This window comes from Oncorhynchus clarkii, chromosome 32 (genome assembly GCF_045791955.1).
Source record: "Oncorhynchus clarkii lewisi isolate Uvic-CL-2024 chromosome 32, UVic_Ocla_1.0, whole genome shotgun sequence".
In the NCBI taxonomy this organism is placed as follows: Eukaryota; Metazoa; Chordata; class Actinopteri; order Salmoniformes; family Salmonidae; genus Oncorhynchus; species Oncorhynchus clarkii.
This window is the reverse complement of record NC_092178.1, coordinates 16,245,077-16,262,100: the sequence shown is the minus strand read 5'-3', so window position 1 is coordinate 16,262,100 and position 17,024 is coordinate 16,245,077. Positions and strand designations below refer to the sequence as shown.

The window sequence follows — 17,024 nt, the reverse complement described above, 5'->3', positions numbered from 1 at the left end:
AGGTCTGTTTCCCCCCCCAGTTTTCTGGTAAGAGACAGCCTGATACACTAACAGAATAAAACTATGTGGAGAATGTCTCAGGGATGGGGAGAAGTGGAGGATCCCTAAAAACTTAAGGCCATATATTTGTTCTGTGGGACCATGTAGAACCTAGCCATTTCACAGCGGTGGACCAGTAACCGAAGGTCGCTGGTTCAAATCCCTGAGCCGGCAAGGTGGAAAATCTTGAGCAAGGCAGTTAACCTGAGAGTATGACATTTTTGCCGCCCGGAGCATTGAATTCAATATCAAGGGAAGCTAGCTAGTATTTTGCCTCTTGATCAATAAATGATGAAAGAATAATCAATCAGCGTGGAGCTAAAATGAGTGAGCTCAACTGTGAATGGTCCTGGTGTGCCAAAACAAAGTGTCAAGGGAAGCCAGTTGGGATTTGGCTTCACACCAATCACATCAAAAGCAAAACATCATTGACAGAAAAAACATGAATTGTTGCATCTTGTTGTGTCGTTGTGCTGCAGTAGCTACCTAAAATCTTCCCTTTTATTAGCCATGGAGGAAGATAGGGATTTGGACTTGGTTGTAATGGTGATTCTGAGCCAACCATGAATTCATACATTGTGACCCTGGCCTGAGTTCGAAATCTAGCTAGAAGTAGTAGGTTAACTCGCTAGTTAGCTGGCTCATCGTTGCCTATGAAAGTAATTTAGGCTAGTTAGCAGGCCTTTTAGTCAGGTAGCCTAGTCTAGGACAACAAAAAAACGTGTAGACTACTGTATGACAGTCATAGACCGTTTTGTCAACATCAAAGACAGGAGAGTGGTATTGGCGTTCCTCTACAAGAAGGGAAAGGGGATACCTTGTCAGTTTTACAACTGAATGCATTCAACTGAATCAGAGAGCTGCGGGGGACTGCCTTAATCGACATCCACTCCATCGGCGCTTGGGGAGCAGTTGTTGTTGGGGGTTAACTGCCTTGCTCAGGGGCAGACTGACAGATTTTTACCTTGTCGGCTCTGGATTCGTTCCTACCCGCCAGGCTACATTTTTCTTCTTCTTTCCCACACACACACACACACACACACACACACACACACAGACACAGCCAGACAGACGGCAATCAGTACCATGGACAGCCACATGATATTTGGCTTACATTGATTAGACTAAATCCTTTTTGGAATTCTGTTGTCACTATTAGTCTCAGCAGAGGTGATTTGATGATGTTGAGATGGTGCTGCAATGACGTTAGTTGTCACTATTAGTCTCAGCAGAGGTGATTTGATGATGCTGGAATGATGCTGCAATGACGTTAGTTGTCACTATTAGTCTCAGCAGAGGTGATTTGATGATGCTGGAATGATGCTGCAATGACGTTAGTTGTCACTATTAGTCTCAGCAGAGGTGATTTGATGATGCTGGAATGATGCTGCAATGACGTTAGTTGTCACTATTAGTCTCAGCAGAGGTGATTTGATGATGCTGGAATGATGCTGCAATGACGTTAGTTGTCACTATTAGTCTCAGCAGAGGTGATTTGATGATGTTGAAATGATGCTGCAATGACGTTAGTTGTCACTATTAGTCTCAGCAGAGGTGATTTGATGATGCTGGAATGATGCTGCAATGACGTTAGTTGTCACTATTAGTCTCAGCAGAGGTGATTTGATGATGCTGGAATGATGCTAGCAGAGGCGGCTCTGGGTTTCTTCGACTTCCGGTAACTCTGTAGTTCCTAATCAATACCAGACAGATGTTGCGCTCAGGTTTTGTGATGAAAGAAACGTGTTTGTGGTTGAATTTATTCTGCTGTGTTGCTTTAGTCTTCCCGTTGTGTCGGCCTTATATATCACAGCGGCGTATGAACTAACGGGCGTTTTGTCTTCCCGTTGTGTCGGCCTTATATATCACAGCGGTGTATGAACTAACGGGCGTTTTGTCTTCCCGTTGTGTCGGCCTTATATATCACAGCTGGGTATGAAATAACGGGCGTTTTGTCTTCCCGTTGTGTCGGCCTTATATATCACAGCGGCGTATGAACTAACGGGCGTTTTGTCTTCCCGTTGTGTCGGCCTTATATATCACAGCGGCGTATGAACTAACGGGCGTTTTGTCTTCCCGTTGTGTCGGCCTTATATATCACAGCGGCGTATGAACTAACGGGCGTTTTGTCTTCCCGTTGTGTCGGCCTTATATATCACAGCGGCGTATGAAATAACGGGCGTTTTGTCTTCCCGTTGTGTCGGCCTTATATATCACAGCGGCGTATGAACTAACGGGCGTTTTGTCTTCCCGTTGTGTCGGCCTTATATATCACAGCGGTGTATGAACTAACGGGCGTTTTGTCTTCCCGTTGTGTCGGCCTTATATATCACAGCGGCGTATGAACTAACGGGCGTTTTGTCTTCCCGTTGTGTCGGCCTTATATATCACAGCGGTGTATGAACTAACGGGCGTTTTGTCTTCCCGTTGTGTCGGCCTTATATATCACAGCGGTGTATGAACTAACGGGCGTTTTGTCTTCCCGTTGTGTCGGCCTTATATATCACAGCGGTGTATGAACTCACGGGCGTTTTGTCTTCCCGTTGTGTCGGCCTTATATATCACAGCGGCGTATGAACTAACGGGCGTTTTGTCTTCCCGTTGTGTCGGCCTTATATATCACAGCGGCGTATGAACTAACGGGCGTTTTGTCTTCCCGTTGTGTCGGCCTTATATATCACAGCGGCGTATGAACTAACGGGCGTTTTGTCTTCCCGTTGTGTCGGCCTTATATATCACAGCGGCGTATGAACTAACGGGCGTTTTGTCTTCCCGTTGTGTCGGCCTTATATATCACAGCGGCGTATGAACTAACGGGCGTTTTGTCTTCCCGTTGTGTCGGCCTTATATATCACAGCGGTGTATGAACTAACGGGCGTTTTGTCTTCCCGTTGTGTCGGCCTTATATATCACAGCGGTGTATGAACTCACGGGCGTTTTGTCTTCCCGTTGTGTCGGCCTTATATATCACAGCGGCGTATGAACTAACGGGCGTTTTGTCTTCCCGTTGTGTCGGCCTTATATATCACAGCGGCGTATGAACTAACGGGCGTTTTGTCTTCCCGTTGTGTCGGCCTTATATATCACAGCGGTGTATGAACTAACGGGCGTTTTGTCTTCCCGTTGTGTCGGCCTTATATATCACAGCGGCGTATGAACTAACGGGCGTTTTGTCTTCCCGTTGTGTCGGCCTTATATATCACAGCGGCGTATGAACTAACGGGCGTTTTGTCTTCCCGTTGTGTCGGCCTTATATATCACAGCGGCGTATGAAATAACGGGCGTTTTGTCTTCCCGTTGTGTCGGCCTTATATATCACAGCGGCGTATGAACTAACGGGCGTTTTGTCTTCCCGTTGTGTCGGCCTTATATATCACAGCGGCGTATGAACTAACGGGCGTTTTGTCTTCCCGTTGTGTCGGCCTTATATATCACAGCGGCGTATGAACTAACGGGCGTTTTGTCTTCCCGTTGTGTCGGCCTTATATATCACAGCGGCGTATGAACTAACGGGCGTTTTGTCTTCCCGTTGTGTCGGCCTTATATATCACAGCGGTGTATGAACTAACGGGCGTTTTGTCTTCCCGTTGTGTCGGCCTTATATATCACAGCGGCGTATGAACTAACGGGCGTTTTGTCTTCCCGTTGTGTCGGCCTTATATATCACAGCGGCGTATGAACTAACGGGCGTTTTGTCTTCCCGTTGTGTCGGCCTTATATATCACAGCGGCGTATGAACTAACGGGCGTTTTGTCTTCCCGTTGTGTCGGCCTTATATATCACAGCGGCGTATGAACTCACGGGCGTTTTGTCTTCCCGTTGTGTCGGCCTTATATATCACAGCGGCGTATGAACTAACGGGCGTTTTGTCTTCCCGTTGTGTCGGCCTTATATATCACAGCGGTGTATGAACTAACGGGCGTTTTGTCTTCCCGTTGTGTCGGCCTTATATATCACAGCGGTGTATGAACTCACGGGCGTTTTGTCTTCCCGTTGTGTCGGCCTTATATATCACAGCGGCGTATGAACTAACGGGCGTTTTGTCTTCCCGTTGTGTCGGCCTTATATATCACAGCGGCGTATGAACTAACGGGCGTTTTGTCTTCCCGTTGTGTCGGCCTTATATATCACAGCGGTGTATGAACTAACGGGCGTTTTGTCTTCCCGTTGTGTCGGCCTTATATATCACAGCGGCGTATGAACTAACGGGCGTTTTGTCTTCCCGTTGTGTCGGCCTTATATATCACAGCGGCGTATGAACTAACGGGCGTTTTGTCTTCCCGTTGTGTCGGCCTTATATATCACAGCGGCGTATGAAATAACGGGCGTTTTGTCTTCCCGTTGTGTCGGCCTTATATATCACAGCGGCGTATGAACTAACGGGCGTTTTGTCTTCCCGTTGTGTCGGCCTTATATATCACAGCGGCGTATGAACTAACGGGCGTTTTGTCTTCCCGTTGTGTCGGCCTTATATATCACAGCGGCGTATGAACTAACGGGCGTTTTGTCTTCCCGTTGTGTCGGCCTTATATATCACAGCGGCGTATGAACTAACGGGCGTTTTGTCTTCCCGTTGTGTCGGCCTTATATATCACAGCGGTGTATGAACTAACGGGCGTTTTGTCTTCCCGTTGTGTCGGCCTTATATATCACAGCGGCGTATGAACTAACGGGCGTTTTGTCTTCCCGTTGTGTCGGCCTTATATATCACAGCGGCGTATGAACTAACGGGCGTTTTGTCTTCCCGTTGTGTCGGCCTTATATATCACAGCGGCGTATGAACTAACGGGCGTTTTGTCTTCCCGTTGTGTCGGCCTTATATATCACAGCGGCGTATGAACTCACGGGCGTTTTGTCTTCCCGTTGTGTCGGCCTTATATATCACAGCGGCGTATGAACTAACGGGCGTTTTGTCTTCCCGTTGTGTCGGCCTTATATATCACAGCGGTGTATGAACTAACGGGCGTTTTGTCTTCCCGTTGTGTCGGCCTTATATATCACAGCGGCGTATGAACTAACGGGCGTTTTGTCTTCCCGTTGTGTCGGCCTTATATATCACAGCGGTGTATGAACTAACGGGCGTTTTGTCTTCCCGTTGTGTCGGCCTTATATATCACAGCGGTGTATGAACTAACGGGCGTTTTGTCTTCCCGTTGTGTCGGCCTTATATATCACAGCGGCGTATGAACTCACGGGTTATAGAGCGGCAAACAAAGCAATTATCACACACAGGTTGTAAAATGTATTTTCCCCCCTGGCTTGGCTTCCCCGGGGGTGTTACCCACGCACCACTGCTGTACAGTATGTGGCCTTTTGTCTCAGACTTGGCTGATCAGAACATTGAAAGGCGTTTGTTCTCTTCCATGGGACACCGCCATTCTGTGCCTGGGTTTCCCTGATAAAACTCTGAATTCCAGAAACTGGAGTGTTTTGTCTACTGAGGGGCCAGGAACCTATGATGATGTTAATGTGAATCATTACTTACTGCTGTGGGTTTAGGAACAACGCAATCAAGTGGGGAAGTTTGAAATCCTTCATTTATTAAAACAAATAACTAAAAGACTAAACCTTTTAATCCAATTATCTTTTGTTTTTGTTGTGTAAATAGAACTAAATAAGATTTCAGTCTGCGTATACCTGATTAGTGTGTATCCAGATGTGAATTCCTTTAATACAAGCTGTTTTCTCAACAAGTGTCTTCTTGATTTGATAGATTGTTTTCTGTCGTGTTATCCGTGTAGGCCCTACGGTTACTGTAAATATTCAAGATGCCCAAAGGGCACAGGAAGACGGTTTATGTTAATGTGGTTGAATCTATTCAACAGCTAATGCATGTCTTTTTGAGCATGTAATAGTAATTTATTACTAATACATATTTAATGGATTGACAACAGCATGTATTATACTGTAGCAAAGATTGGGATATCAAAATGAAAAAAACGATTTACTTAAGAGTCACTTACTCACCTCAAGTCTTTACGATTGCAGGTCGTTTTTTTAATTCTTGGGCTACAGTGTGAATCCCAAAACTGCCCACCATTAGGAAAAATATTCTGTATCTTTCCCATCAAAAACTGTAATTAAAACAAGGTAAGAGTTACGAACTGTTCTCTGTTTTTATGGAGATCGTCAGGATGTTCATACCGTGTTAAATCCACAGGAGGAAACCATGTGGATTTATGAGCAATGTGAAGAGAAACAGATTTTCTTTGTAGTCTTCAGGGGGAACATTTTTATTTTCCTCTTTGATTAAAGTGATGGTTTATGCCTGTGAAGCATGGTTAATAAAAGGACACAGTGTGCTCTTTTTGTTGATGTAAATAGGAAACCTTGTATATGCACCGTAAATACATTTGATCTTGAAGACGTCGTTGTTTTTTAAATACAATGCCTTCAGAAAGTATTCCTGCCTCTTGACTTATTCCATATTTAGTTGTAATTTTCTCATTCACCTACACACAATACCCCATAATGACAAAGTGAAATCATGTTTTTATTAAATGAAATACATAAATATCTCATTTACGTAAGTATTCACACCCGAGTCAATACTTTGCAGAAACACCTTGGGCAGCGATTGCAGCTGTGAGTCTTTCTGGGTAAGTTTCTCAGAAATGTCCACACCTGGATTGTGCAACAGTTGCCCATTATTCTTTTCAAAACCATTTTCAGGTCTTGCCGTAGATTTTCAAGTATATTTAAGTGAAAACTTTGACTGCAACTCAGGAACATTCACTGTCTTCTTGGTAAGCAACTCCAGTGTAGATTTGACATTGTGTTTTAGGTTAATGTCCTGCTAAACTTAATCTCGCAGTGTCAGGTGGAAAGCAGACTGAACCAGGTTTTCCTCTAGGATTTTGCCTTTGCTTAGCTCCATTCCGTTTATTTTTCTATCCTGAAAAACTCCCCAGTCCTTAAAGATTACAAGCATATCCATAGCAACATGCAGGCACCACCATGCTTGGAGATATGGAGAGTGGTACTCCGTGATGTGTTGTATTAGATTTGCTCCAAACATAATACTTTGTATTCAGAACTAAAAGTGAATTGCTCTGCCACATTCTTTGCAGTATTACTTCAGTGACTTATTACAAACAGGAAGCATGTTTTGGAATATTTTTTTCTATACAGGCTTCTTTCTTTTCAATCATATTGTGGAGTAACTACAATGTTGTTGATCCATCCTCAGTTTTCTCCTATCACAGCCTTTAGACTCTGTAACTGTGTTAAAGTCACCATTGGCCTCATGGTGAAATCCCTGAGTGGTTTCCTTCCTCTCTGGAAAATGAGTTAGGAAGGATGCCTGTATCTTTGTAGTGACTGGGTGCATTGATACACCATCCAAAGTGGTAATTAATAACTTCACCATGCTCAAAGGGATATTCAATGTCTGCTTTTTTATTTCTACCAATATGTGCCCTCATTTGAAAGGCATTGGAAAACCTCCCCGCTGTGTTTGAAATTCAATGCCTGACTGAGGGACCTTACAGATAATTGTATGTGGGGGGTACAATGATGAGGCAGTCATTCAAAAATCATGTTAAACACTATTATTGCGCACAGAGTGAGTCCATGCAACTTATTATGTGACTTTTTAAGCACAGTTTTACTTCTGAACTTATTTATGCTTGTCATAAGAGGGGTTAAATACATATTGAGTCACAACATTTCAGCTTTTCATTTTTAATAAAATATTTCCACTTTGACATCATGGGGTATTGTGTATAGGCCAGTTACCAAAAAAAAGCTTAATTTAATACCTTTTAAATTCAGGCTGTAACACAACAAAATGTAGAAAAGTCAAGTGGTGTGAATACTTTCTGAAGGCCCTGAACTTTTACCTAATGGCTTTAATCGGTCTGTTGGGATGGACTGATAGATTACTTTGCTTCCAGAGCAAGACAGCTTTGAAAAGCTTGACAAGATTTTAAAAATCAAATGCCAAAAAGTCTCAGTTGAGACCAAATCGATATTTCTTGTTAGCGTTCCGCAAAGAGAGGGTAAACGGTTGGGGCCTAGGTTTGGGCTAGTTGTCGGTTTCTTAATTACTTTTACTTTAGGGCTTATTTCATCATGAGTCATGTTCAGACTCAGAATAGAGTGTGGGGCTAATTGGTTTTCTAGATAAACTCCACCAGTGCAGGACATTTATCATGTTTATGCTGCAGAAAGGACCCATAATGCAGTTTACTGAACATCATTTCGTGGTTTTACTCCTTGAAGGTATTGCTCACCCAAATGAATAACTTGCATCATCTAATGGTTCCCTAGACAGGAGTAGGTGAGATTTGGAAAGTTAGCATCCAAAGACATTATCAAACTGGTATTTCACTCACAACCCTGGGAAGATTGCAAGTGACAGAGCATTCTACCATTCTCATTACAAAGCATCAGTTTAATGTTTTTGACATCTCGTTTTGTCGAGAGGTGGCTGCCACGAGGAGCTACACACTGTGGTTACAGATCTAAGATCAGATTCCCCTCCCCCAGTTTGACCTTAATTTAGTGGGAAAAATGCAAAACCTAAGATTACCGTCGAGGGGCAACTTCACCGAACCCCGAACTTCATCTGAATGGTCATATTCCCTCTGCAGTGATATGAACATCCTAGTCTGTTTTAATGCTGCATGTTGAATGCCCAAACATTCTCTGATTCTTTGATCTGATTCTTTGACATCCTTTAGACCTGCCCCTCTTATCATTGATTAATGGTTTCTAAAGTTACTCACAGAACTCTTTATTGGTAATTAATTAGTCTCTAGTAGGCCCCAAAGTGGCTATTTCCTACCAATTAAAAGCCCTTGCATGATTCATAATTTCTAATTAGCTACTTAACCAATGAATTAACTTACATTTAGCCATTTATGAGAAATGAATGTGGTTTAATTTCACATTTTACATAATTCTTGAATGTTTCAATGTTTAGACTGGTTCATATAGAGCTTGCCTTGCTACTTGATAGCAGTTCCTTATAATTAGAATTGCAAAATTCCAGTAAATTCCCAGGTTTTTGCAATATCCCGGTTGGAATATTCTCTGAATCAGGAAGGAATACGCAGAATATCCAGGATCCTGCAGTCAGGATTGCTGGAAAACATGGCACTTTTGGGGAAAGTTACTGGACTGTTGCTATTTAGTATTAGGTAACCTGAGATAACAGGGTTGTTCTCCCCAGGAGAGACAGTGAGACGAGTGAGTGAGTCAGGTTTAATGGCTTTCCACTTGGTCATTACCTACTGCATGTGATTGCTATTGATTTGGCCCTGCTGCTCTGCTTCTGTTGTTTTTGGGATATATATACACACACACACACAACTTGACAAGCTGCATGATCCATTGTCAGGCCCAGATGGACCTTTTATGAAAGATATTGTGATTTTTCTGCCTTCTGTAGAGAATTCTAATGACTTCTACTGTTTGGATTATATTGCGTTGTGATTTAATGGATGTGGCCCGTGGGACCGGCTGAACTTCTTCTGTATTTCGCAAATAAAGAAAAGCCAGATAAGTGTGTGTGAGAGTGAAATGTGCTGGAACATGTCAAACGGTAGCAGAATCAATACAGACTATTCTAGAATACCGCTGAGAGCTTACTTTCTTTCTACTGTTAAAAATAGGCCGAGTGATTTCCATAAGACTACATAATATTGCATACATCAGAGATTGAGTGAGAGCGGTAGTTTCTGTCCCAGTGGATCAAAAGGAGAAAGGTGAGAAGGATGTTTCTTGACCTTTCTTGCCTATATCTGTTTATTAATGCAATATGACCATGGGGTCAGAAAGAACTCTAGTATATAATCAAACTTTATTTGTCACATACGCCGAATACAACAGACCTTACCGTGAAATGACTACTTACAAGCCCTTAACCAACAATACAGTTCAAGAAATGGAAATAAGAAAATATTTACTAAATAAACTAAAGCAAAAATATCTAAGTAACACAATAAAATAACAGTAACATGCTATATTCAGGGGGTACCGGTACGAGTCAATGTGTAGGGGTACAGGTTAGTCGACGTAATTTGTACATGTATGTAGGGGTAAAATGACTATGCATAGATAGTAAACAGCGAGTAGCAGAAGTGTGTCGATGTAAATAGTCCGGGTGGCCATTTTGATTAATTGTTCAGCAGTTTTATAGCTTGGGGGTAGAAGCTGTTAAGGAGCCTTTTGGACCTAGACTTGGCGCTCTGGTACCACTTGCCGTGCGATAGCACAGAGAGTAGTCTATGACTTGGGTGACTGGAGTCTTTGACAATTATTTGGGCCTTCCTCTGACACCGCCTAGTATATAGGTCCTGGATGGCAGGAAGCTTGGCCCCAGTGATGTACTGGGTTGTACGCACTACCCTCTGTAGTGCCATAAGGCAGAATGCCGAGCAGTTGCCATACCAGGCGGTGATGCAACCGGTCACGATGCTTTCGATGGTGCAGCTGTAGAACTTTCTGAGGATCTGGGGACCCATACCAAATATTTTCAGTCTTGAGAGGGGAAAGGCAATGTCGTGTCCTCCTCACGACTTTCTTGGTGTGTTTGGACCATGACAGTTTGTTGATGTGGACACCAAGGAAATTGAAGTTCTCAATCTGCTCCACTACAGCCTCGTCAATGATAATGGGGGCCTGTTCGACCCTCCTTTTCCTGTAGTCCACGATCATCTCCTTTGTCTTGCTCACGTGGAGGGAGAGGTTGTTGTCGTGGCACCACACTGCCAGGTCTCTGACCTCCCTATAAGCTGTCTCATCTTTGTCTGCGATCAGGCCTTGCACTGTTGTGTCGTCAGCAAACTTGGAGTTTGAGTCATGCTTGGCCACGCATTCGTGGATGAACAGGGAGTACAGTCAGGGACCGTGTTGAGGATCAGCATGACGGATGTGTTGTTACCTACCCTTACCACCTGGAGGCTGTAAGGGAAATCTGCCCTATGTTTATACAAGAGACCACGGGAAACTTCTTTGATCAGAGGTTAGTTTGTTTAATAAGGATCGCAAGCCGAATTGCAACCCGGAGTATACACTTACAGTAATTTGAAAGTAACACACTCAGTACAAAAGATGGTGTTTTCCCTTTTTATCCCCTACTGAGGATCACTCCGCCCAGGGTGATGTTTCTTAACTTTAATAGCATATAAGCTCATAATTAATAGTTGCTCTGCTAGGCGGAGTTCAGTTTATTGTTATTTTCAGTTAGTTTCCCAATCCTTCTTCCTCCTATTGCTATCATGTGCTAGCAGAAGTAAGACTGGAACATCGTATCAACAGGAACTGAACGTATAGTTTCAACACACAGACATCTGACTTTTGTACAGTTGACCTCTTCATGCACTTACAAGTGTCTACCACCGATTCTTAATCCCAAGCTAAAACATAACATGAATCATTGTACTTTTGTAATTACCGGTAGAATTGCGATGTACAGATATTATACATTTCCTTTCAGGGAGGTGTTTAGTCTGAGGGTCCTTAGCTTAGTGATGAGCTTTGTGGGCACTATGGTGTTGAACGCTGAGCTGTAGTCTTGATCAGGGAGAAGTTGAAAATGTCATTGAAGAAACTTGCCAGTTGGTTAGCGCATGCTCTGAGTACACGTCCTAGTAATCCGTCTGGCCTTGTGAATGTTGACCTGTTTAAAGGTCTTCCTCCCATCAACTACGGAGAGCGTGATCACACAGTTGTATAGAACAGCTGGTGCTCTCATGCACGCCTCAGTGTTGCTTTCCTCTGAGCGAGCATAAACGGCATTTAGCTCATCTGGTATGCTCACGTCACAGGGCAGCTCATGGCTGGGTTTCACTTAGTTTGCAAGCCCTGCCACATCCGACGAATGTCAGTCGGTCTAATAGGATTCAATTTTTGCCCTGTTTTGACGCTTTGCCTGTTTTATGGTTCATCTGAGGGGAAAGCTTGATTTCTTATAAGCGTCCGGATTAGTGTCCTGCTCCTTGAAAGTGGCAGCTCTAGCCTTTAGCTCGTGAGGATGGTGCCTGTAATCCATGGTTTCTGGTTGGGAAATGTACGTTCGGTCACTGTGGGGACGATGTCGTCGATGCACTCTTTTATGAAGCCTGTGACTGAGGTGGTATACTCCTCAATGCTATTGGATGAATCCCGGAACATATAGTCTGTGCTAACAAAACTGTAGCGTACTTTCCTCGTTACTTCCGTATTGATCGAGTCACTGGTACTTCCTGCTTTAGTTTTTGCTTGTAAGCTGGAATCGGGAGGATAGAGTTATGGTCAGATTTTCCAAATGGAGGGAGAGCTTTGTATCCGTCTTTCTGTGTGGAGTAAAGGTGATCTAGAGTTTATTTATTTTTCTCTGGTTGCAAATGACATGCTGGTGGTAAAACTGATTTAAGTTTTCCTGCATTAAAGTCCCCGGCCACTAGGAGCACCGCTTCTGGATGTGCATTTTCTTGTTTGCTTTATGGCCTTATACAGCTCATTGAGTGCAGTCTTAGTGCCAGTATCGGTTGTGGTAAATAGACTGCCACGAAAAATACAGATGAAAACTCTCTTGGGAGATAGTGTAGTCCACAGCTTATCCTGAGGTATCATGAGCAATACCTCGAGACTTCGTTAATATTAGACATTGCACACAAGCTGTTGTTTACAAATAGACACACACTACACCACCCCTCGTCTTCCCGGACGTAGCTGTTCTGTCCTGCCGATGTATGGAAAACCCAGCAAACTGTATATTATCCGTGTCGTCGTCCAGCCACGACTCAGTGAAACCCAAGATATTGCCGTTTTTAATGTCCCGTTGGTAGGACAATTCCTTCGACCTCATGGCTTGGTTTTTGCTCTGTCAACTGTGGGACCTTATATAGACAGGTGTGTGCCTTTCCAAATCATGTCCAATCAATTGAATTTACCACAGGTGGACTCCAATCAAGTTGTAGAAACATCTCAAGGATGATCAATGGAAACAGGATGCACCTGAGCTCAATTTCGAGTCTCATATTAAAGGGTCTGAATACTTATGTAAATAAGGTCTTTCTGTTTTATTTTTAATACATTTGAAAAAATGTCTAAACCCTGTTTTCGATCTGTTATTGTGGGGTAGTGTGTGTAGATTGATATTATTTAATCCATTTTAGAATAAGACTGTAACGTAAAAGTCAGAGTATTTTCTGAATGCAATGTACATCCAAAATACGCTAGACTCTGGTAAGCATGCAGTTTATTAGGCTGCAGATGAAGTAAGTTATGATGAATTTCACAGGGAGGTGAAAGTGCAATGTGATTGATGCTCCTTTCCAGTAACATCGCGTCTTATTCTGGTGACATGATGATTGAAGCTTGGCTGCCATTTAACAAATAAAAATAATTTAGCTCTTTTGTCCATAATAATCTCATAATGTAGGTAGCCTACCCACACTGTATCTGCGAGAGGTTGGCTAGAGCGCAAATACCACGACCAGAGTGGGCACATTCTCTATAGAACACAAGTTTGTGACAAAACCATCAGTAGAGTTGAAAATGCGATGGAAACTCATTTTTATTCGGTACATGGGAATTTAACCGCAAAAGTCATTTTTATGTGCATTATGTCATCACACAGCCTTTTATGTGCATTATGTCATCACACAGCCTTTTATGTGCATTATGTCATCACACACAGCCTTTTATGTGCATTATTTCATCACACAGCCTTATGTGCATTATGTCATCACACAGCCTTATGTGCATTATGTCATCACACAGCCTTATGTGCATTATGTCATCACACAGCCTTATGTGCATTATGTCATCACACAGCCTTTTATGTGCGACAAGTCTATTTGACGGAAACACATCTCTGATGGGAAAATGGTTTTTATTCTTATTTTAGAATATTTGCATGAAAATCTTTCGCAAAGTTGGATGGAAACCTAGCTACTGTGTCTCCCTGGTCTGTCAGCCAGATCATCTATCCTTCTGTCTCTATCGCTGCCCTTTCACAGCTAACTGGTCCCTGTCTCTGTCGGTCTGACTCTCTCGCTCCCTCTCTGTCCCCCTGTTATAGGATTCTCTTGGGGAAGGCAGCTCCAGCGTCCACGGTGGTCCGGGGGAGGACAGAAAGGAGAAGGTGCCCAGCCCCCACCTCAGCCAGCTTGTGGTCCTGACAGCCAGCGAGACCCTCTACGGCCTGGCCCAGAGGGTGGTCGCCACAGAGTCATTGTAAGAGAATCCTCCTTCAGTAACTCATTCATACCTCTCTATGGTCCTTTAGAAGTCCCCTCTTTATACTTGATACCTCTGTGTACCTGTAACGGGTGGCTGACACTGAGTCACAATACTCCTGAGAGTATTCATCATGTCTTGCAACGGAAACCGTTTATCATGCAAGAACCAAACGGGAGCAAACAGAACGAAACTGTGAGGGACCTCCCTGAATTTATCCAATAGAAATTCCAGTTTTTGTTGCACAATGTTTTCCTTTTGGAGTAAATGATTTCTGTTGCGAAACGTTTTGCAACAGAATCGGCATAATGAATACATCCCTGTTTATTCCTCTGTATGGTCCTTTAGAAGTCCCTAGAGGGTGGTGGCCAGAGATACTTTAGGGTCAGGGTGACCGCTTTGCTCTTTGGAGACACTTTTATTGGATGTGATTACTAATACATTTAAAGTTGGTAACGTTAAACATGTTTGTTAGTTAATTAAAGTTTGATTCAGTGCAGCTCTGTTGGTGAAACAGTAGGTAGTGTGCTGTCTGCCACAGAACTGTGTGTGTGTCCCTGCCCTCCCTTTGCCTCTCCTTCTCTCTGCAGCCATGAGATCTGAAGACGACTGCTGTGGTAAGACGAGCAGTTTTCCTGATGAGTCAATAGAGGCTGTCTCACGACTGCATGCCCGAGGGGTATTCATTGAATTAAGTGGTATGATGCAGGAGTCTCGGGAAGCTTGACGTGTCTCTGTCTGCATTCCAAATGGCACCCTGTTCCCCAAGGGCTCTGGTCAAAAGTAGTGCACTATATAATGAATATGGCGCCATTTGGAACTAACTCTCTTCCTTTTCTCTATTCTTCAGGATGCTGGCGCTGCAGGGAAACGGGCTGTTAGATCACTTTTTATTCCTAAATTGAGTTAGTGGATATTTCTCTCCCCAGTTTGCATTCTGCTGTTGTTTACAGTTCAGTACCAGTCTCTTTCTCCCTTCTCTCTCGTTATCCTCTCTTTCCCGGTCTCCCTCACTCAGCGTCTCTCTGGCCCCCGTCTCTCTCCCGGTCTCTCCGTCTCTCTCCCGGTCTCTGTCTCTCTCTCCCGGTCTTTGTCTCTCTCTCCCGGTCTTTGTCTCTCTCTCCCGGTCTTTGTCTCTCTCTCCCGGTCTTTGTCTCTCTCTCCCGGTCTTTGTCTCTCTCTCCCGGTCTCTGTCTCTCTCTCCCGGTCTCTGTCTCTCTCTCCCGAAAGAGCGAGAAAGAGCGAGCGAGACCGAGAAAGAGCGGGGTCTGTCTGCCTCTCCCGGTCTCTGTCTGCCTCTCCCGGTCTCTGTCTGCCTCTCCCAGTCTCTGTCTGCCTCTCCCAGTCTCTGTCTGCCTCTCCCAGTCTCTGTCTGCCTCTCCCAGTCTCTGTCTGCCTCTCCCAGTCTCTGTCTGCCTCTCCCAGTCTCTGTCTGCCTCTCCCAGTCTCTGTCTGCCTCTCCCGGTCTCTGTCTGCCTCTCCCGGTCTCTGTCTGTCTCTGTCTGCCTCTCCCGGTCTCTGTCTGTCTCTCCTGGTCTCTGTCTGTCTCTCCCGGTCTCTGTCGGTCTCTGTCTGTCTCTCCCGGTCTCTGTCTGTCTCTCCCAGTCTCTGTCGGTCTCTGTCTGTCTCTCCCGGTCTCTGTCTGCCTCTCCCGGTCTCTGTCTGCCTCTCCCGGTCTCTGTCTGCCTCTCCCGGTCTCTGTCTGCCTCTCCCGGTCTCTGTCTGCCTCACCCGGTCTCTGTCTGCCTCTCCCGGTCTCTGTCTGCCTCTCCCGGTCTCTGTCTGCCTCTCCCGGTCTCTGTCTGCCTCTCCCGGTCTCTGTCTGCCTCTCCCGGTTTCTGTCTGCCTCTCCCGGTCTCTGTCTGCCTCTCCCGGTCTCTGTCTGCCTCTCCCGGTCTCTGTCGCTCTCTGTGTCTCTCTCCGTGTCTCTCCCTCTGTCGTCCTCTCTCTGTCGCGCTCTCTCTCTCCCGCTCTCGGTCTCGCTCTCTCTCTCTGTCTCGGTCTCGCTCTCTCTCTCGCTCTCTCGGTCTCGCTCTCTCGGTCTCGCTCTCTCGGTCTCGCTCTCTCGGTCTCGGTCTCGCTCTCTCGGTCTCGGTCTCGCTCTCTCGGTCTCGGTCTCGCTCTCTCGGTCTCGCTCGCTCTCTCGGTCTCGGTCTCGCTCTCTCGGTCTCGCTCGCTCTCTCGGTCTCGGTCTCGCTCGCTCTCTCGGTCTCGCTCGCTCTCTCGGTCTCGCTCGCTCTCTCGGTCTCGCTCGCTCTCTCGGTCTCGCTCGCTCTCTCTCGCTCTCGCTCGCTCTCTATCGCTCTCTCTCGGTCTCGCTCTCTCTCGCTCTCTCTCGGTCTCGCTCTCTCTCGCTCGCTCTCTCTCGCTCGCTCTCTCTCGCTCTCTCTCGCTCGCTCGCTCTCGCTCTCGCTCGCTCTCTCGGTCTCGCTCTCGCTCGCTCTCTCGGTCTCGCTCTCTCGGTCTCGCTCTCTCGGTCTCGCTCTCTCGGTCTCGGTCTCTCGGTCTCGCTCTCTCGGTCTCGGTCTCGCTCTCTCGGTCTCGCTCGCTCTCGGTCTCGGTCTCGCTCTCTCGGTCTCGGTCTCGCTCTCTCGGTCTCGGTCTCGCTCGCTCTCTTGGTCTCGCTCGCTCTCTCTCGCTCTCTCTCGCTCTCTCTCGCTCTCTCTCGCTCTCGCTCGCTCTCGCTCGTTCTCGCTCGCTCTCGCTCTCTCTCGCTCTCTCTCGCTCTCTCTCGCTCTCTCTCGGTCTCGCTCGCTCTTTCTCGCTCGGTCTCTCTCGCTCTCTCTCGGTCTCGCTCGCTCTCTCCCGGTCTC

General features: G+C 45.5%; 1 protein-coding gene across 1 annotated transcript in view; it reads left to right on the top strand.

Annotated features, from left to right (window-relative positions):
* The window catches only part of LOC139392223 (syndetin-like), a 217,884-nt gene that overhangs the window by 171,412 nt on the left and 29,448 nt on the right, over positions 1-17,024 (top strand). The window contains exon 23 of the mRNA XM_071140055.1: positions 14,054-14,208. Coding sequence (XP_070996156.1) covers positions 14,054-14,208 — 155 coding nt within the window. The remainder of the gene's footprint in view (positions 1-14,053; positions 14,209-17,024) is intronic.